Consider the following 22,704-nt stretch of genomic DNA (forward strand, 5'->3'; position numbering starts at 1 on the left):
TCATTGTAACATGATGTGTTTAACTCTTTTGTGAAGTAGCTCAGAAGGAGAATACCTGGGTCGAATGGAATGTCTATTTTTAGTTTTTTGAGGAATCTGATTTCCATAGTGGTTCTGTTAGTTTAATTTCCTGCCAACAACATAAAAAGGTTCCTTTTCCCCTACAACCTCAACAGCATTTATTTTTTGAGTTCTTGATGACAGCCATTCTTTCTGGGTTAAGATGGAATCTCAGTGTTGTTTGATTTGGATTTCTCTAATGCCCAAAGATACTGAACATTTTTTCATGTACTTTTGTACATGCGATTTGTACTTCTGTTTTGAAAGTGTATATTTTAGTTGCCCATTTTTTGATTGGGTCTTTTATTTTGGGAGGTCTAATTGTTTTGGAGTTTTTATGTATTCTAGGTAGTAGTCCTCTGTCTGAGTCATAGCTGACAAACTCGATGTGCTGAACATTACTAATGCCCATTAGGCATTAGGAGGACCATCAGAGTGTACAGCTGTGACCGTATATGGCGGTGAGGGCTTTGAGGTGCTGCTTAGTCAATAACGATAACAAAATGCAAAGTCTAGATTTCAGATACGTGAAGAGTGAAATAAAAGGGGGCATCTTGGAATCTGTGGATAGAAGCATAGTCTAACTAGTTTCCGGTTGAACTACTATTATGTTGTTGATATAACAAACTGACTAGTAAAAGGAGTAAAGCAGGAAAATTAAATTTGGGAGTCTTAACAATGGAGGCTTTCTTCAAGAAACTTATCCTATACCTATGTTTCCTAGGGTGCATAAAGACATAGTCAGTAAGGCTGGGGATTTATCTTAGTGGCACCATGCCTGGCTAGCAAGTGCAAGGTCCTGAGTCTGATCCCCAATACAAAAAAAGACATATTCAATAATGTTTATTGCAGCTCATACAATTTACCAATATCTTAGACGTGAGTGTAAGAGGAGAGATGCCAAATTTTTTTATGGGTTCCATAGCAACTGGTTAATAAGTATTTATTGGGATGGGGAAGAGGGATAATTTTTATTTGTTTGTTGGAGTGATGATGAGTAGAATCAAGAATTCTCAGTTAGAAACTTAAACCAGCAACATCATGCAGGTATTTAAAAGCTCAAATCTGTTATTCCAAAGAAAACTTGGAATTTAAATGATAGATTCTGTTTTATAACACAGAAATGGCCTTAAAATCAAGGGCCTGGATGAAGTCTTTAAAGGAAAAACTGGTGCAGAGAAGCCAAGGTGTAAGGCTTCAGGCAGACCCGCATTTAGTAGAAAGGCAGATGAGAAGGAGTCAGCCAGGAGGTCCATGGGCAGAAAGGAGAGTAAGAGGCTGGTGTGTTGGGGGCCAAGTGGAGCATGGAGAAGCAGCAGGAGCAGCAGTGGCAAATCCAGGCTGTAGGACTAATGAGGCGAGCTGTGAGGAGTAGTGACTTCATCTGTCAATGTGGGAGTCCCTGGCAGTTGTTTTTTTCCTAGTACAGGGGATTGAATTTAAGACCTTATGCTATGAGGCAGATGAGGCACCACTGAGCTAAATCCCCAGTCCTTAGTCCCTGGCAGTTTGGTGAGCATATTTCAGTTGGGTTGCAGGGTTGAGAGATGAAATGAGAAATGAGGATCAGGATGCTGGGTATGTACAAATCTGTGAGAAATTCTGCTGCCCCGTGGAGTAGAGAAATGGGCAGCTACCTGGAATGGGACATATGGGAAGCGTGTGTGTTGCAGAGGGGAGGTCTTCCATCTAAGCTGGTAGAAAAGGAAAACTGATTGTGAAAAATTTCAAAACTTTTCTACAGTGGTTCTGCTCCTGAGGGTGGCAACAGGGTAGGCAGGCAGTGGCACGTGACTATGAGGAGAGACTTAACTTCTCTAGCTATGGTTTCTCACACGCTTGTTTATTGACATCTGGGTCTTTATGTGGGCCTTTTTCATATCATCCTTCATTATCTGACTCTCATGTCTTCTTCCTCACCTAGCCAGCTGGGGTCGGACTTGCCTCCTTTGAGTCCATTTTCAATGCAGATGTCCGCACCTGTGTTGTTCTTATTTTTCCTTTCCAGGCCCAGCACTGTGCTTGGCCTTGTCAATTAGACCAAACTGGATTGGATACAAGGTCAAAGTCAGAAGCCAGTGAGGAGATCCTGGCTTGGCGGTCATTCCTAACACTACAGTGAGAAGCCTGCTGTAGCATTTTCCCGTTGTCTAGAGAAGCACTGGCAAGGGCCGGGGATTTAGTTCAGTGGTTCTGTTGCCTGCCTTGCAAGCGCAAGGTCCTAAGTTTGATCCCTGGTACCACAAAAAAGAACAAAAGAGAGGCACTGGTAGCCTTTTTCTATCATGGGCCAGGTAGTATTTTTTGGCTTTGTAGGCCATATAGCTACCCAGCCCTGCCTTTTAAGGCAGATACTCTAATAAAAACTGAAAAAGCAGGTATGGAGCTGAGGCTTGTGACTCTTGGCTTGGAATCATTTCAGCAAGGGCTTTTCTGAGGGTGATTCATCCCAGGTCCTTTTGCATATTTCCCTGCCAGCTATTCTTGGTCCTTTTTTAAGGGTTTTTATTAAGTTTATTGGTTCATACTAGGTATACAATATGCTGACATTCACCATTGGGAATTTGTACCTTTACATGATGTATCTTTTTTTTTTTTTTGGTACCAGGGATTGAACTCAGAACCTTGTGCTTTTGAGGCAGGTATCTGTACCACTGAGCTAAATCCCCAGGCCCAGCATATATCTTGGTTCTTATTTTTTTTCCCCATTCGCCTGCTCTCCCTTCAAGCCCTCCACCCCTTGGAGCCTATTTACAAAGACTTTGTTTCCATTTTTTCCTTTTCTCATATTTATTCCTTTCCCTTCTTTCCTTTCCACGACCCCTTCTCCTTCCCCTTCCTCTTTGGACCTTTTCTTCCTACTCAGCCATAAAGAACAAGAAACTAGAGACATTTATAGCTAAATGGATGCACATTGAGGCCATAGTCTTAAGTGAAATAAATAGGACACACATGTGTAAATACCGAATCGTTTCTCTGGTGTGAGAAACTGAAAGTGTAAATAGGGATCAAAATGTGTCATAGATAATGTGAAACATTCTTGGTCCTTTAACCATGCTAAAATTTCTACTTAGGGTTATTTTCAGTTTTCCCAGGTTATCAGCTCATTTCGCACAATTCCTACACTGAGAGTAAGGTTCTGTGGTCACATCAACAGGGATTTTTGTGTCCTCTTCATCTCTGTGTTTTGGCAGATATTGAACCGATTTTCTACTATTACTATTATCAGTTGTTATTCATAAAGATAATAATGGTGGATATTTTTTGAGTGCTTGAAAAAAGACCAAGCCCTGGGTGCTTTTCACATATTTTCTGCTTAATCCTGTATTCACCCTGTGATATGTAGTCATTGTCACTGCACTGACACAGGAAGAAGTGTAGGCAAGACACTTGTGTTCTTTAGTCTTTTTCATCTTTTCTTTAGCTGTTTCTTAACTGGTGTTTTAAACTTTAAGATCATTCTTATTTAAAAAATAAAAGATTGAATACTCAGTCTTCTTTTTGTTAAGTGGTTAATTTATTCTGTCTTTCTCTTTAAATAGGGCTGTAAAATGAACCTAGATCTGTTCCTTATTTTATAGCAACTCTCAGGAAATTATGGACTTTTGCTTCCCTGCTGGTATTTTTCACATGTCTACCTATTAATTTAGAGGCTAGCACTTGAGGAAATCAGGCAAGAGAAAAGGAATGTTTTTGCTGTGGTGTCAGTGAAACATGTTCGCCTAAGTATCAGGTGCATATTCTTTTAATTAAAATAACTCAAGTATGGTAGAGCCTCTTCAACTGTGTTTCTCCCTTTTTCTATAAACATCTTATTAAGATAAATGGTCATCCCACAATTATTGGGTAAAAACTAAATGAAAAATGGTCTTGCACCTCATGGAGTTTATGGGTTAGTAAGATGTAGAGTGGTATTTTAAATAAGTACATATAGGAAAATGTGACAGTATTTTATGAGTCTAAATTTGAAGTGTGAGATATGCTATAATAGCACATACAACAAGCACCTAGCCTGGTCTAAGAGTGCTCATTTTCTGAAGTGATGTTTAAAATGAGATTGAAGTGTTCATATTACTTACATGGAATAGGATAAATCAGCAGGGCAGGGCGGGGGTGGGGGTGTCTTAGTTTGCTCAGCTACTGTAATAAAATACCACAGCCTGGATGGTTTAAACAACAGATGTTTATTTTGTCAGTGTTCTGCAGGCTGGAAGTGCAAGACCTGAGGCCTTGCTAACGGGGTCGGTTTCCAGTGAGGCTTCCCCTTCTGCCTATAGATGGCCACCTCCCTGCTGGGTCCTCACAGGGCTTTTCTCTGTAAGATGGGGAGAGCTCTGGGGGTGTTCCCTCTTTGTATAAGGACAATAGGCCTCTTGGGTGAGGACCCCACCCTTATGACCTCATTTTACCTCAATTAACTCCTTAAAGTCCCCATGTCCAAGTGCAGTGACACTGGGGGTTAGGGCTTTGACGTGAATTGGGGGGAGCATAATTCAGTTCATTACTGGGGTGGTGGTGGGATGGGGTGGAAGGTGAGCATTCCAGATTGTGGGAGTACTGCAGTAAAGCACGCAGAGTTTAGAAGGGGAGAAGGAATTGAAAGTGTTCAGCGTGGCATGAGTGGGGTGCAGGAGGTAGACACCAGAGTGAGCTCTCTTTAGGTTGGGAAATGCTTGGGTATTGCAGAATTTTTATTTTAGAGCTTTGGTTTAGCATAACATAATGGGATTGAGAGTAGATCTGGAGCTTAATAACTGCAAAACCTTCAGCAAGTCATTTGTATTAAGCTCTAGTTTCTCTAATTTAAAAATAAGAATTATAACTCTTAATTCAGGAGATTGTTGTAGTATATGACAATTTGTAAAATATCTTGCAAGCCCAAAAGCAACATAATAAATAGTGAGGTTTGGGGGTTTGTTTTGATTTTTGCTCTAAATCAACTGGTTTCATTATATGAAATTGGTCTTCCTCCCATTTGTAGCCATCAACCCATTTAAGGCCCCAAATGGACCGCTGGCCTTCTCCCTTACTGGGTCCCCTCTCCAGAATTCCTTACCACTCTCTTTTAACAATGTAATTTTTTAAAAAGAACTAGCAGGATTAAAAGAATCAGGCTGCTCTTTGGATTAATATATATAGTATGCTTCTTTTTATATATTTGCAAAATATATACAGTATACTGTTATTCCCAGTGATTCTGTTTCTTCCCTCTTACTTTCATTGCCTGGGCAGAATTATTCTCACACTGCCGAACTACTTTCCCGTTCAGGTCAAAGCATAGACTAATAGCATTTTCTCAGCTCGCTGAGCTCTCTGCTTTTCTATGAAGGAATTTCTGAGTGACCCAGAAAGAAGTGGTAATTTTCACAGTGACATGTCTCTTTTATTTTCTGTCATACCCGAGTGCCTTATCCTTCTGTGCAAAATATACGTGGATTTACTTATGAGTGAAGTATTTTAAAAAACACATTAGTATTTCAACTCTAAAGTCATTGTGGTCTCTACTTTGCATCTGAAATTTTAATCTTCCCCGTTTTCATGGTTTTTTTTTTTAAAAGCATCTTTGAATTCTATTTAAATAACCCATAAAAGCTAGTAGAGAATATTAAGTCAATCAAAATGTTCCTAAAGCCATCAGATTTGTAGAACAGACCTGCCCACCTGAAGAGCTGTTGGCATCTTTATTGTCTATTTATGTGACTTTTCCTGTATCAGGAGCCCAACCATGTCATCATCAGAATAATTGTTTGATTAATACTATATAATAAAATACTCTTAGCAGTAGTACAGAATTTAATTTGCATTTTAGGATAGAAGGGAGAAATAAACCAAAGGAACATTCAGTGATTTTTTTTTTTTTTTTTGGTACTGGGGATCGAACTCACAACCTTGTGCTTGTAAGGCAGGTGTGGGTACCACTGAGCTAAATCCCTGGCCCCTAGTGGTTCTTGAGGGTAGAAACAGATCACCTATCCCCCTTACTGAAGCTTAGAGTGACGTTTTATTTCTTCTCAGTCTTGATGCCACAGTGTGACCATTCTTAGGAAAGTCATAGAGTTCTTTTCATGGAAAGACGATCGATAAAAGCGACACGGAATGATGAAGGTGATTAAGCTACCATCCACACTAGTGCTCGAAGTATTTCTGAACCGTGAGTGGACCTAGCTTTAGTCTCAGAAAATAAAAAGTTAGTACACATAAACTCTTTAACTTACCTGCTTGCTAAGAATAGAAATATTAAAGGTATATCAAGATGTTTTTTCTACAGATAGACTTTATGTACAGAATTCTTCCCTGTTTCCCCTATGTGATCTCGATGCTACCACCTAGTGGAATTCTTGCAAGGTTGTCAGCAAAGGAAGGTGACTTTTTTTTAGATACTGGGGATTGAACCCTGGGCCTGCTGCATGCTAGACATTCACTTTGCCAGGCCCAAACACTGTGAAATTTATCACAGGAAAAATGTCCGTCATGATGGGTCATTGTTACTACTTTTTTTGGTACCGGGGATTGAACTTGGGATCTTGCACTTGCAAGGCGGGCTGTGAAACCACTGAGCTAAATCCCCGGCCCTTGTTACTTCTTTTAAGGTAATGCAGCAGGTTGCATAAAATACATGAGTTCCAAGAGGAAAGAAAATATTCCCAGGCATTCATACGCTAGTTAATAAAACGTTATTAGCTTGTCCACAAATAAGTGTATTTGTTCAGAAACAGGAGCTACATAAATTCTTTCGGTGATGTTTATTATATTTTATCTAAATTATATCGAGAAGTGTCTCTTAATTCCTTTCAAGAGTTCATAAAAAAAAAGTAAAATATAAAGCTCCTGAGCACGCATGAAATGAAGATAACCTTGGTACTTTCTTATTTGTTAGACCACTAAAAGCATGGTGATCAAATAGTCAGCTTTTCTCAAAGCTGGGGAAAAAAAAGATGTATGTATTAATGCCAATGTTTTCCCTTCCAAAGTGTGAAGGCTTTCAGGATCCTCATCCTTTATTGGTAACCTTACTTTTATTCAGGGTCACCTGTTGTTAAAGAACAAACACAGACCAGCCATCAAGCAGATTCTCTCTTTGTGGCTGACTCATTTCTTTAGCTCAGTCGTCTGTCAGCGGTTTGTTCTGTAGCTGCCCAGGTCCTGCTTGGCCCTCATGTTCCTGTACAAGGCTGATGAAATGAACCTCCCATTTCCTAAGAGGGCTCACTGTTTAGATGGCATTATAGGTGTGGGCCACCATGCTCAGCTGAGTCTGATGTCTACCTCCAGAAAAGCTAGTCTTACTCTGTTGTATAACACAGGGAGGTGTGGTCAGGGTCCACCAGCTGATGTCCATACCTGCCAGAGGCCCTCACACATTCTGGAGCACTTGTTAGAGGAGCAGATAGTATGTGGTATCTCTAAAGACTAAAAACTTGGTTCTTCCCTTCCTCAGTTTTCACCAGTGCAATCTTCAAAGATGTTTCATAGCTGGTGGTTTAAAATAAGCCTTTCCTTTAAAATCCTATCAGCAACAACAAGAATTCATTTTTCCTCTAAAATTATAACTAAGAAAACAACGAAAAATGAAATTTTACTCTGTCCTCCATGTTTTCTTAAAAGACCTGAAAAGGCTTTCTGTCACTGGCTTGCCCCTTCTGGAAGATAGTTACGGCCTATTCTATTCTTTCATACTGTTGTCTACATAGTAAATTACAAATGTGTATATGTTGACTGTGTTACAGCATTCTCTTGGAATCAAGAAGCCAAGCAAAGCACTGCTCTTTGTAATCCTGAGCCCAGTGGGGCCTTATTTTTCAAGTGGATCCTTCAAGCCAGTGACCCTGTGGGCCACCACTCAGTATGTCAGAGCCTGGCAAGGTGGAACTGGGGACTGCAAGATGGGAGGGTAAGTCTACGTGTCTCTGACAGAGAGAGTCATTCCTGACCATTTTATAATTGCCGTTTCACTCCAGTACAAACACATATAACAGTATTTCAACACGAGTGCTCATTTTTTATTACCTGGTTAGTTCACCATGTTTTAAATAAATACTTGTTCAAAGGATTGGTCTGGTGTGAGAGAGAAACTGGATATGATACATAGGCAGGACCCACCATAAGGGCAGTGGGTCAGATCAGCTGCACTTCAGGCCTCCTGCTTCACCGTGGAGCTGTCTTCATGGCTGCAGATCCTAGCCTCACCTGCTGTGATCTGGTGGAGGAGCAGCCCTGCTTTGGCTGTTAGGCTGATCTCTGGCCATATGTAGCTGGCAGGAAATACAAGAGCATTTGAAAGTGCTGGACAATCTCAGGAGTGGACTTGGCTTCGATTTGGAAATGTCTCTTGGGTAAGAAGAGCTGGCTCAAGCCTGTGCTCTTCTTCATCTGTTTCTAATGGTAGTGCACACCTCCTAGGCACCAAGCATTGGATTCAGGAAGGATCCAGTGAGATGTTGCTGACATAGTAGAGTGACAGGGTGTGCAGAGCCCTCCTCCCTAAGGGAGGCAAAGCAGGAGGGGAAGGACTTTTTATTGCAGTACTATCTGGATATAATATTTGTTAGAACCTGAAGAAAATGCATCTGGGAGACAGCTTTGGGCAGAATTTAATCCAAACTCACCAGGGTAAATATCTGCCCCCAGAATTCCTACGAGTAGCTTTGAGGAAGCTGGGGAGTCTAGGAAGGTGACTTAACTCAAAAAGCCAGCTGAAGGTGCAGATGGAGCGCTCTCTGAGTCCATCTTGCAGGGAAGCTGATTTAGGGGGGTGGTTTATACAAGAGATGGGTGATTGCAGATCATGGGCACCTTCTCACAAGTCGAGGTCTATGGCTAGATAACAGCTGATGATCATCACCTGGTTACCACATGCTTTTTGGGTTTGCGGATTTGGAGAACAAAGATTGGTATTTTTTCCTGGAGATTCCTGTCACCGATTAGCTTGCCTGTGTAGTTCCTGACATATTACACAATGGTCAGGTTTTGGGGAGGGGGAGCAAGGTAACTGTCCAGGAGCCCTCTTGCTGATCACAAAACTCACGAGAGAAAACACACTTGACTTGATTATTGTGGAAGATGAGGGTCAGGAGAGCTTAAATAGGGAGTTTGGCTCAAGATCTGGTCTCAGTTTCAGCTTCAGAAATTGCATGGAAATCTAACTGGTGTGTGAACAGGTATTAATGCCTTCTGTACAACACAGAGTGCACCTTCATATAAACTATGGGGTTGTATACCACAGTGCAAGATATTAGTAATAGGAAAAATTGAGAGAGGCCTGAGGGTTACATGGGAACTATTTTTTGCTCAATTTTTCTTTATGTATATTTGGGGGGGGGTACCAGGGATGGAACTCAGGACCTTGCACTTGCAAGGCAGGCGTGGTGCCACTGAGCTAAATCCCCAGCCCTGTATCTTTAAAAGTGCTGTAAACAGTCTGTTAAAAAATAGTTTGACTCAGGCTCAGATGGACTGTGATCAATGGGAATTGAGTGAAATGTCTTAGGAGAGGAATAAACTAGAGGAGACAGGATTTGAGCTCATAAATACAAACAAAATTGGCAAGAAGAAAGGCAGTAACCAAAAGGGTGTATGTTTAACCTATGTGCCTGTTGTTTCTAAGATATTTTAAAGTGTTCTGCTCCTATGCTTCCAACCTAGAGAAATACAAGGAAAATAAATGATTCTACACTATCATCCAATTTAGCCAGCAGAGATATTTGGAGTAGACTTTACTACTTCCTTCAATCTAATTAAGTCCCCAATTACCCTCCAAACACTATTTAGGAACCCCTGTAGTAAATTAGTATCATTAAATCGCTCTTGGTTCTCATAAGCTCAAGGACTTGGACTTTCAGCTTTCTAAGTGATTCTGGAAGAGTTTTTTTTTTCTAAATTTAAGATTATACCATTATTTTGAAGCATTGGAGATAAAACTAGCCTTTGATTTCTAAGTCCATATGGGAATACTGATAATGGCACAAGGCTGAAGGAGAGGTCAGCAGCCTGACTTTGGTACCACATTGAGATTACTCACAGTGCTTTATCAACTGTGAATGCGTGGGTCCCATTTCTGCGGTGCAGATGACGCATCAGGACTTTTTTTTTTTTTCCCAGCACTGGAAATTGAACCAAGAGCCTTTCCCAGCCTTTTTATTTTGTTTTGTTTTGTTTTTTGGTTCCAGGGATGGAACTCGGGTCCTTGCACTTGAGAGGCAGGTGCCGGAACCACTGAGCTAAATCCCCGGCCCATAAATACATATGACTTTGTTTGTTTTTTGTTTTTTGGGGTACTGGGGATCAAACTCGGGTCTTTGCGCTTCCGGAGCAGGCGGCAAAACTACTGAGCTAAATCCCCGGCCCTCCAGCCTTTTTATTTTGAGACAGGGTCTGAGTCACTGAGTTGCCCAGGTTGGGCTTGAATTCATGATCTTTCTGCCTCCTAGAATGCTGAGATTACAGGTGTGCATCACCGTGCTTGCCCAGCTAGCATGTATTAGTGTGCAGCCAAACTTGAGCAGGGCTGAGCTAGAAGGGTCTTTGATCATAACATGGTTAGTCCCAAGCAGTTTCTGAATTTGGACTGAGTCAAGTGTCAGGTCTCGCTCTGCCTCTGCCTCTCTCATACAATTACTCATCTATTTTTTTTTTTTTCCGCTCTCATTCTCCATTTAAGAGTGCAAGCTTTGAATTCAGAAAGACCTAGCATAAGAACCTACCTTCCTATCCAAACACATACTTTGTACAACACCGGATACAACCCTAATGTAAACTGTGGATTTAGGGAGACAAGGATGTGTGAGGGTAAGCTCACCATTTGCCACGCTGTACTGCAGAATAATGGGTATGTGGGAGCAAGGGGTGTGTAGAAAATCTCTCCACCTTCCTCTCAATTCTGCTCTGAACCTAAAGCTGTTTTTAAAGAGTTTAATTTTTTAAAGAGCAAAGAAAAGGGGCTGGTGACACAGCTCAGTGGTGCCATGCCTGCCTGGCAAGGGCAAGGTCCTGAGTTCAATCCCGGGTACCAGGAAAAAATAAATAAAAACAGAGAAAAAAATACCTCATTATCATGGGGCATGTTACCGGTTCCAAGTCTTAGCTTCCTCATTCATGAAATTGAGTAATAATACCGGCCTTACTATTGTGGATTGAGATGATATGTGGCGTGACTGAAAAATAGTGAATTAAATTTTTAAATTTTTTTTTTTTTTTGGTACCAGGGATTGAACTCAGGACCTTGTGCTTGCAAGGCAGGCACGGCTCCACTGAGCTAAATCCCTGGCCCCAATTTTTAAAATTCATTACAATAAAAAGCACATTGCCATTAATCCCTCTCAAAATATCTCCCCTACTCCTCACTTTGAACACGCCCCATCATTCTTGACACTTTCTGAAGCAGTTCTGAAGCCCTCCTCTCTCGTGAGTGTCTTTAGTTGTGCTGTTATGGCTGCCTTGATGTCCTGAATCTATTCAAAATGTTTACTTTCATTGTAATTTTGACTCTGAGGAAGAGGCATAAGTCACACAGCCCCAGATCCAGTGAATAAGGATTTGGAGGCACTGTAATGTTTTTACAAATTCGCTTTTCTGTTGCATGGGCGCTTGGTAGTGGCATTCACTTTTTTTGTTTTTGGTACTGGGGATAGAACTCAGGTCCTTGTGCTTAGGAAGCAGGTGGCAGAACCACTGAGCTATATCCCCAGCCCTAACTATATTTTTGATACAACCTTATAAAGACACAAAGGAGGACTTCCAGAGCTGCTTCAGAAAGTGGTAAGAACAATGGGATAAGTGTGTTCAAAGCAAGGGATAATATTTGAGTAGGATTAATGGCAGTGTCTTTTACTATAATAATTTTTTTCATTTACGCATTCATCGTGTATTTTGTTCATTCATTATATGAAGTGCTTAGGGATATCCTTGCCATACAGAAAACTCCCAGAAAAAATGGTTAGAGGTATGGGCTGGGAGTCTCACTGTCTCAGGATATCTTTGTGATTTTGTACCCTAAAATCCTTTCTTCCTCCAAGACGTCAAAGGTACAATAAAGCACAGGGTTGTTTTAAGACCATTCTGTGAAATGTGGTGAATACTCAGTACCTTGCCTGACACTTAATATGGTTTTTTTTTTTTTCCCCTGCGGTACCTAGGATCGCACTCGCAAGGCAGGCAGTGAAACCACTGAGCTAAATCCCCAGCCCTCTTAGTATCTTCTTAACAAACAAGGCTTTCTGTGAGGCTTTCTCACTTTGTCATCTCTGGGATTCTTTGTCTTAGGAGAAATCAGATTAATTTTACACAATAAAATTTATTCCCTTGGAGGGATGTATTTAATATCTCCAATCTCCCAGATAGATTTAAATTTATATTGAAAATTTTGGTAGCACTTTTCCCACTTTTTCATTTTTCTTCTTCCGTCCAAGAACACGTGTTTCTCTTCTGTTAGAAGCACTCAGGAGAGAAACCAAACGGTATGTTACCAAGTTGTCAGTTACTATGAGGACAACTATAATGCAGTTAACCCCTGAGGGAGGGTTTTGAGAAAAATTTGTTTCTGGGGGGAAAACATACCATCTCCAGAACACAGAATATACTCCTTCTTTCAGTGCCTTGAAACAGTTGTGTTGAATTTTTCTTTCCCCACCCAGGTAGCTTCGTGATGCTGAGGAACTACACTTTAAATTAGCCATGTTCTTAGAAGTTTGAGTTTTGTTCTGGTTTTGGTACTGGGGATTAAACTCAGGACCTTGTGCTAGCGAGGCAGGCGTGGCACCACTGAGCTTAAAAGGCCCATGTGTATTCTTAAAAGCTTCTTTGAAAGGCTGTTTATGCAGGAGGAATTCTGGGCTTCTGATGACCAGCTTAGGTCACATGTCCTCCTTTAATTCAGTCATAGCAGGACAAGATGCTGGGAATCTAAGCAGTGTGATGTGGCCCCATAGGAAGGGCTGTGTTTGTACAAGAGGGAGCAGGGTGGGAGAGGAAGCTGGGCAGGTGAAATGCACATGCTCACTATAATCCAGAGCTCCTGGGCTTAGCTTGCACTTTTATTTAGATAGCACTGCATATCAGAATCTTGGCTAGATAGAGAGATCATTTAAAAGGCCTAAGAAGGTATGTTGCTGACACACACTGCTATGTAGTGGTTTTAGTTGTGTGCTTACTAGTGTATAGTAATGCCTCAGTTCATGAACGTTTCTGTCCACAAACAGTTCATTTCTCAAAAGCTTCTGACAGACTTTGCTTCCATTCACTAGCTCCACATCAGGTCACAAAAACAACGGTGGCCGTCTTCCCTACACAAAGGCAAATGTCCCATCTTCTCCAAAATTGCAGAGCAAATTAAATTCATGAACTGAGGGACCATTGTACATCCTAGGGCTTCATTATCCCAGGGTGGGGACCAAGATTTATTCCCCAGCCTCCATCGTCTTACTATAGTACTTCTCACTCTCCTTCACTCATGTCTTCCACGAGCTAAGAAAAGTGAACTAGGGCCTTAAGGAGACAAGAAAGCATCATCTTTATTTGAAAACGATTGTATTTTATCTAAACATTCATCTATATTTTGTAATGTACCCTATACTTTTCTCATTTAGGTTTAAATATAAATTTAAAGTATTTTTAAAAATTACTAAATTACATTATCATTCCAGGAAGATGTGCCACATTCCTTTGATTTTAAATAATCCAGAATAAATCATGTGGGTTGAAAATACTTTTTGGTACCGGGATCAAACTTGGGACCTTGCGCTTTTGAGGCGGCAACACCAGTGAGCTAAATCCCTGGCCCATTTTTTATCTCATCAGTGGGGATTTTAGACACTGAGCATTAGGTGTGCTTTAGATAAAAAAAAGTCTTAGAGAGTGTGGGCTTGCTGCCTTACCACTTAACTTGCTGTCATTTGATTCAGGTTACTTCTCCGAAGCACAATTTCTCATCTCAAGAGAATTAATGATAGTGGGTACCTCATAGGATTGATGTGAGGTTGAAATAATTCATGTAAAATTACTTGGTGTGTTGGAAAAATACTCAGTAATGTTTAACTGTCCTCATTAACTTGGCTGTTTTTCTGTGTTCTGGCATTACTTTTCATGTTAGGATTCCAAGATTTGGTTTTGCTCTCTCAGATGAATGCAATTAGTTCATTCAGGCTTTTTTGAGTTTCCTTTAATGTTCTGCAGTTGACCAGAGAGGGTATATGTAGAAGAATATAAAACATTGTCAATTCTTTAATTCACAGGTGGATGCAGTCAGTGTGGAAGATGGGGTTGGGTGATATATACTCATAATCAGTATGTCCTCTCTTCCTTAAAAGGAATTATGGTTCCTCTCTTTTTGCACAATGCCACGCGCTGGAGAAGAGGTGTCAGCAGGTCCTGTGGCTCTATGGAGAGGATCACCAGATAACTGAGGTCGGAACGATGAATCTTTTCCTTTACTGGATAAATGAAGATGGAGGTAATCCACACAGATGTCAGCTCTGTGCTTTTTTCAGTCATTTTCAGTGGGACTGGAAAGACAAGAACTGGAAAATGAGGACAAGGATATGGGTAGCAGAGTTCCAGAACTAAGAATATGTACTTTTACTGTTAAGTAGACATCAGTTTAAAGAAGGTATAAAGGTTTTGCTTTGTTACATTGTTTTTGCTTTTTTGGCATTAGATATACTAATTATTAATTCTTTTTTTTTTTGGAACTGGGGATCGAACTCAGGTCCTTGTGCTTGTGCAGCAGGCGGCAAAACCACTGAGCCAAATACCCTGGCTAGATGTACTAATTATTGATGTCAAATTAAGCGATTTTTTTTTTTTTTTGGTACCGGGGATCGAACTTGGGTCCTTGCGCTTGCGCAGCAGGCGGCGAAACCACTGAGCTAAATCTCCAGCCCAAGTGATTTTTTTTTTTTAAGAGTAGGAAGAATTCATTGAGAGAAAGATAGCTTCTGTCTAAGAGAGACAGAAGGGGAACTGGAAAGTGAGTTGCCTGCTCACCCAATTTCTCAAAGGTGTTTTATGGGACAAAGCCATGAGGTGAGGTGGGACAATACTATAGTCAACTAGTAATGTTTATTAAATGGGGATCCAGTGGGGAAGCAAGTTACCTAGCAAGTGTACAAGGAATGAGCAAGGATTTTCGGTAAGGGGTGAGTCAGGGATCTTTCTTAGAAGATCTTGGTCCCCCACCCAAATGATTGATACTTATTTAGAATATCAATCACTGCTATTCATCCTTAGGGGAAGCAAGTGGGTGTAGTAGTCTCTCTTCTTTTATAATGCTGGCCTTCAATGAATTTGTCTTGATCATCCTCCATGTTGGCTCCTCGAAGGCCGGCCCTGTCTTACCGCCAACTTACCTGTATGCAATATTACCCCCTCTGAAGAAATACCCCTAACTGCTATGAGACGGCAGAGGGCGAAGACCATGGCTTCTTCTGGCTGAACAGGGCGGTAGTTGTGACCAGGAGTCAGAGTTACTCTACAGAGGGTCTATCTAAAGGCCCCAGATAGGCACCAAGCATTATCTTGAGTAGGTGGATAGCTTTGAGTCATTCTGAAAGCTTTGTCTTGAAATCCAGCAGCCACACAAGAGGGAAGTGCCTTGAACCAAATACTGTTGAGAAGTCCATTCAATAATCTTGGTGGAAGATCTCCAAAATGGTATAGGGGGATAGATGTAACTCTCAAACCTGCTAGATATCCGAAATGTGAATTCATGTTCTCTAAAATTGAAGAATGAATTCTAGGAACAACCGAGCTTAAGAGTAGGAAGAATTTATTGAGAGAAAGATAACTTCTGTCTAAAAGAGACAGAAGTGGGACCGGAAATTGGGTTGCCCCAAATTAAGCGATATTAACTCACTGTGAGTTAAGATTTGCTGCCCCATCACCTTTTGCCATTCCTTAGCATTCTGCTGCCTCAACACTCTGCATTAGGAAAAAGGTTTTAGATCAGTGCAATGGTCATTCACCATATACTATGTAAGAAATGCTATAGTAATAGAATATGCACAGTCTACAGATAGGAAATTTACTGAGATGTGTGTGTGTATGTTTATATACATGCATTTGGCATCTATATATAGATTAGGGCACAAAAGAAAAAAAAATACATATGTTTGTTTCAGGGGCTAGGTTTTGAACCCAGGGCCTTCTACATACTAAGCAAGTGTTCTACCACTGAGCTACACATCCCCCAATCTTGCTACAATTCTTTTAACAATTGTTGCCTTTTCTAAATATTTTGATAATATATTAGAAATCCTCCATTTGATTTAAGTACAATACTAAAGACAAACCATTGTATGCTGAACTTGTACCTAGATCCCAATTCATTCAATAGTATTACTATGTGTATACTGCAGAAATCAGTGTTTCTTCCTTTAATATCCTGAATGTTCACTGCCTTTCTTTCTATTCTTTTCTGTTTTAGTTGCCATAGACCATAGGGGTTTAGTGAAGTGCTGACAATATATAGTATTAAGTTAAATGTCCAAAAGGGAGGAGAAAAATAGATTATGCACTTATTTCCATTAGAATTTTGATAGTCATACAAAATTTAGAAACACATTTTTAGGCTTGTTCATGCTCTTAGACTACTGATTTCACACTGAGTGCAGAGACTCAAAATGTAAAATGTTTCCAAGTACTTGCACGGTCTCAATATTGATTTTAATTAATATTTTTTCAAATGAAATTTTTATTTGACAGCAGTCTCTGCTGCTTTTATGTAATTTGGCTACAGACGAAGGGAAGTAGTGATTCAGATGTAGCTGAAGCCACAGCTGGGACTATTTTGAGTATTAGCTACAGAGACTCACAAGATGACCCTTGTTCCTTCTGGGTGGGAGCTCACCTTCTCCTGCAATGGCCCTTGGTATAATTCCTGGCATGTGAGAAGCCAGATGCGGTTCATGCTCATTCTTCCACCTCTGCTGTTTGTACCTGGTACTGTTTAAAAACACAGTTTATACTGGAATATTTGTGACTTCTAAATTTGAGTTATTATTTATACATACATCAAAAGTTACACCAAGAAGAAGCTGTCCAATGTTGAACTCTGATAATAGATTGTACTCTTTTCCTACCTGCCTGTCCTGCCACCTCCTAAAACACCCCACATATAGCCCCAAAACAAAAACAGTTAATATTCTGAAGTGGTACCATAATTATTTGTGGATGGGAGATGCCAGGATTTAAGCACCATCTGAATCAGAGCTACATGATTTAACCAGAAACTGTCCTGGTGAGAAATTGTTCTTTATCCAAACAATAATCGTGCAGCATTTCTGCTCTGGCTTTTAAAGGTCAGAATAAAAATGAGTGAATTTGTCTTCTGCCTCTTGTAAAACATATAAAATCCTTAAGAGTTATTCTTTAGTACCCTTGCCTGAGACAACTTTAGGTTCACTGTTCTCCTTCAACTGGGTGTTCACCTAACAGGTCAAATCAAATTTGAAATAAGTAGAAAGGAAATAGAATAAATATTAGAACAGTACCATGAAATCAGAAAATAGAACCTTCAAGATCAACCTTTGAATAAAAAAAGACATTGAAGGGACTCTGTAAAATGATTTTAACCATGTGGCTTTCAGAAAATACAAAAAATACTTTTGAAAATCCACAAAATACTGATCTTCACAAGCAGGAGGCACAAACAGAATTCTTTCAGTAGTGATTTTTTGGGAAAGGAACTGGCATAGGAAGGTAGATAAGGCAGAACATGTGTGTTCAAAGCACAGTGCTGTGCACAGAAGCTATTTGGGGCACTTGGACTAGAAATCATGGGGATTTTGCTTCCGGTAACCAACTGTGGTGGTTAAGATTGCACAAAAATTGTACGTATCCTTCTTTGTTTTTTGTTTTTTCCACAGTACTGGAGATTGAACCTAAGGGCTTTATACTGAGCTACATCCCCAGCCGCCGCCACCACCCCTTATTTTGAGAAATGGTCTCACTGAGATCCCTAGGCTGGGGTCAGACTTGATTCTTCTGTGATTCTGCTGGGATTTCAAGCATGTGTCACCATACCATTTTCTTTTTCACTCTATTCATGCCTAGTTAAACACATACACTTACTTTGCGCTGTTTTAACACATTATTTTATCAGTCTGGGACACTGGAGATACTTAGAAAAGTGAAACCCAGCCCTCACGTTTAAGTCCTGTTAGTTTAGGAAATTGACCATGGCAACGAGTATTGTTGTTGCTCAGCCACTCGGCCCATAAACCTCTTGGACACATCACATATTTATTTCTTGGAAGCCCTCTTCTTCCTCACATATCTGCATGGGGAGGTCTTTTACAGCCTCCAAGTCTTTGCTCTCAAATCTCACTGTCCCGTTGAATGTCACTGAGCTCATAATCAAAGCTGTAAACTCTGCCCTCCTTAGTCCTCAGCACTCCCCACTGTCCTTCCCTCTTTTTCCTCCGTGCTCTGACATGCTATTTAACACCATAATTGCCTGCCCCTGCCTATTAGAAAATAAGTAGGGAATTAAATCACTTTGGTTCATAGAGCTCAGAACAGCAAACAACACTTCATGTATATTTGCTGAATAAACGAGGGATTGTGTGGCTGGTGTTCAGGGCGGACGTGCAGACCCACATTTCTCCTCTCCATTCATGCCTGACTTCGGGCAGTCACAGATGAATCCTGCTGTTACTGCTGTGAAATTCCTCCTCTCCCCCAAATGATCTCTGTCAAAAACAAGCTGCGTTTATAGGTTCTGTTTTCCTCCTGTTGGGCAATCTGGAATTTGTTCTGGCTCTTGTGAGCATGTTTGTGGTTACAGAGGAAAATGAATATTTCTCACCCAAATGTTGTCATGTCATCGTCTCTGTCTGGCAACCAGAGGAGCAGATGTTCTGTTCCTTGACCTCAGGCTAGTGGTTACAGTTCTGGGTGTTAAATATATTTCACAAAACAGCGTTTACACATGCAAAGCTGCTGTTCTCATTTAACTTTACGTAGTTTTGGAGCTCAGCAAGCTTTAGGGAAGGTTTGTTTCTGAGGCACTGCATATGTGCATGTGTTTGTTGGTGTGTACAATAATTGTACACACATATAGATCCATACATTTATGCATTTAACCAGCTATCATAAAACACATTTATTTTGAGATCTTCCATACTTCTAAACATGACAAAAAGTAGCCCTGAGAACATTGCCAAGAAAAAATTTCTTCTCTCCTGAAAGCAGTTTTCAGAAACAAAATTCCCCAAAACCATACTGCTGTATCCTAGCAAAGTCAGTTCATTCATTGTTTTGGATTGTTATTCGAAAACACTTATGTACCGGTCTCAGCCAGCTAGGAAGCTGAGTTTTGGAGATACAAAGATGAACATGGATCTTTGGGCACCCAAATAGAGCCCAGTCAGAATCACAGTGAAGGAGGCAATCCCAGAGCCAGTGCCTGCTGAAGGAAAGGGTAGTGGACCAGGGTCAAGCCACTGAGCTCTGGTCCTGGCTTTTCCCTTGTTACCAACCTTGACAAATCGCTTATGTGTGTTTCTTCTTCTATAAAATAAAGATTGATTTAGGTGTGTTCTAAAGTTCTTTTTCACTGCCTAAAAGGGCTGGGAGAGCCCAAGATACCAGGGAGATTCCTTCACAGTTTTTACTGTCTGGCAGTCCTTCTAAGCATACTTTGCGCATTCCTCTGCAAACATGTGATCATCCATTGTAAGGTTTAGCATTGTGTAAGGTGATGAATTAAGGTTTGAAGATCCAGTCTGACTCCTGGGTGTAAGAAGGGGGAGGAAAGGGAGATGTTGAGTACCAGAGACCACCTGTAATAAGAGGTTCGTGCAGGTATGGGCCACACTTGATGCCTGCGGGTGGATGTCACGCCCACCCCACACTGTGGTTCAGGGTACTGTCATCCAGTAGTGGAGACTTGGAATTTAGAGACTTTCTCTTCTTTAGCGATCTACACACTAGTTCAACCTAAGCCCATTACATTTAAATCTTCATGAGTGAATGATTAAAGGATGATTAGGATACATTGAAGATTATTAGATGAGTAGCTTGTTCTCTGGTTTGTAAAATAAGAATCTACCCAGAACCCGAATTGATATGCAGGACTTGACAGTGCAGAACAGTAACACGATCTTTATGTTTATCACTAGCAAAGTTGTGAGAAATGGTTTTTTATCATTTTTTTGTTCTTTAATTTTATTCGTACATTTTAGGTATACAATATAATGACATTCATCATTGGAAGTTTGCACCTTTACAAACTCTATCTTGGTTCTTATTTTTTCCCCCTTCCCCTGCCCTCACTTTTAAATGGTTGTTGATAAAAGGCATGCCTAACATAGTTACATTTTGAAAATCTTCCCATTCTAATTGACAGAAGAAGAACTGGCAACTCCTCCGCTAGATGGCATCATTCTTCCAGGAGTGACAAGGCAGAGCATTCTGGACCTGGCACGAGAGTGGGTGGGTGCCTTTGACACGGGCAACTTTCTTTTTTTTTTCCATTAAGTTTATTGGTACATTTTAGGTGTACAATATAGTTAACATTCATCATTGGGATCTTGTACCTGTACATGGTATCTTGGTTCTTATTTTTTCCCCATTCCCCTGTCCTCCCTTCACCCCCTCCACCCTTCCCTATTTACAGAGACTTTGTTTCCATTTTTTCCTTTTCTCATATTTTTTCTTCTGCCTTCTTTCCTTTCTCTTACTCCTCCCTCCCACTTCCCCTATTCCTTTAGACTTTTCCTATTTCACAATATCAGTTATACATTTTGATCCTTATTTACACTTTCAGTTTCTCACACTAGAGAAACTATTCAGTATTTACACATGTGTGTCCTATTTATTTCACTTAAGAGGATGGCTTCAATATGCATCTATTCAGCTATAAATGTCTCTAGTTTTTCATTCTTTATGGCTGAGTAGTACTCCATTTTATTAAAACAAAACAAAACAAACAAACAAAAAAACAACCACATCATCTTTATCCAGTCTCCAGTTGATGGGCAATTGGGCTGTTTCCAAGTTTTAGCTCTTACAAACTGTGCCGACAGACAACTTTCCTAAGCCTGAAACAAAAAGGAATCAGAAGAAGCCTAGAGTCCTGGTGAAATAATATCCTGTGGTTGCAGCCAGTGTTATCTAATCTTTAAATTTTAACTCCAGTTAAAAGGACTCTCTAGAGCGGTGATGGCGGATCTTTTAGAGACCTCATACCCCAATTGCAACCCCACATCCGCTTATTTATTACTAAGTGCCAACACTGAATTAAACCTGAGGTTTTAGTTTAGAAAAAACAACTGTTATCCGATGCTTGGCTGCTGGGGCAAACTTGACTCTGCATGCCCACTGCGGCAAGCGTGCCATAGGTTCTCCACACAGCTCTAGAGGACCATCCTCTCATGACTGTCAGGTAAGTGCTGTCTGTAGGGAGGACAGCGAGAAACCAGCTTAGCAAGATGTGCTAGGGGAGTATTCTAGTATTCGCCTCAGTGTCTGTACCAGGCCTCTCTTGCCAACTTAGCCTAGTTTATGGTTTGTGCTCTTCTATCCAGACAGCCCTCAACTTCTCAAGCATAAATATACTCCATAATTCATTGCAGTAATGGAATTTTACTGACATTTATCTATGTGTTTACTACCATAACATCATTGGATTGGCTGCCTGCTTTCCCCCTCCACTGCCCCTGTTGCCCACAATTCATATACATGGCTATTCTAAGGTCAGAACACTTGAGGCAGTTGTGAAGTGGTTTTCAATAGACTTTCAAATCCATGAGATACAGGCAAGACTATTAAACTGTTCGTTATTTTAAGTGACATAACATTCATAAATATTAAATGAGTGGGTTGTCTGGCAGTGGTTCTTGGATGGAACTTTTGACCCACATGTTAAAGTGGTCTCCAAAGACCATGGAAAGGCTTTGAGCATACTGTGGTCAGTCAGTATGAATAGGACAAATGTTTAGCAACATACATATTATCTAGGGGAGCACTGGCAATTTCTCTGGAAAAAGACTTTGAAAATAGAGGAAATTTGCTATAAATAATTCTACAAAACCCCGAAGTAGACAAAACCCAACTGCCACATGCTGGCTGGCACATTGGGCATGACATTTTACAAACTGTTGGTATAATTTCAAACAGCTTGCCCTGTCCTAAATATGTTTGCAGTGGAAAGATACATTTTTGAAGCTCAGTAATTTGTTTTATTAAAGAAAAAAAAATCAACTAAGTGCAGAAGGTTTGATGACAAGTTGCAAGTGGAAATGCTTTCCCACACTAATGATTTGCTAGCATGAAAAATAGGCTATTATAGAGGAAGTTTTTCTTGACTCCTTAGCTGTAATTTATTTTAAAAGCTATTTTAAGACAGTGGGACAATAAAATGCCAAGAGGCATGTGGAGGGTTACCGCTACTTGCCAAACGGGAAATTGTCCAAAGATAAGTGAGTGGGTGAACAGATTAAAAACAATTCTGCTTATTTACAACAGAGGATTTTTTCTTTTCCAGAATACAGAACTCAGCTTATTCCCAATAAAATTGGCTGGGCTTCTGGAACTTATTTATTTACCGCTGAACACATAGTTGCAATTACAGAATGAAAGAAATTGAAACTTGGGAAGAGCCATATTTGTAATTGCAGACATATTTTTCCTATCCTTCCAAAACTACTTACA

The 22,704-nt window shown here is 40.4% G+C and overlaps 1 protein-coding gene across 4 annotated transcripts in view; it reads left to right on the plus strand.

Annotated features, from left to right (window-relative positions):
* The window catches only part of Bcat1 (branched chain amino acid transaminase 1), an 87,530-nt gene that overhangs the window by 52,970 nt on the left and 11,856 nt on the right, over positions 1-22,704 (plus strand). For all 4 annotated transcript variants that reach the window (XM_004845749.4, XM_021259092.2, XM_004845748.4 and 1 more), the window contains exons 6-8: positions 7,788-7,951; positions 14,361-14,503; positions 20,399-20,484. In XM_004845749.4, the coding sequence (XP_004845806.3) occupies positions 7,788-7,951; positions 14,361-14,503; positions 20,399-20,484 (393 nt within the window). The remainder of the gene's footprint in view (positions 1-7,787; positions 7,952-14,360; positions 14,504-20,398; positions 20,485-22,704) is intronic.

This window comes from Heterocephalus glaber, unplaced genomic scaffold, assembly GCF_053883595.1.
Source record: "Heterocephalus glaber isolate CG9 unplaced genomic scaffold, H.glaber_assembly_v1.0 deba00001444, whole genome shotgun sequence".
In the NCBI taxonomy this organism is placed as follows: Eukaryota; Metazoa; Chordata; class Mammalia; order Rodentia; family Bathyergidae; genus Heterocephalus; species Heterocephalus glaber.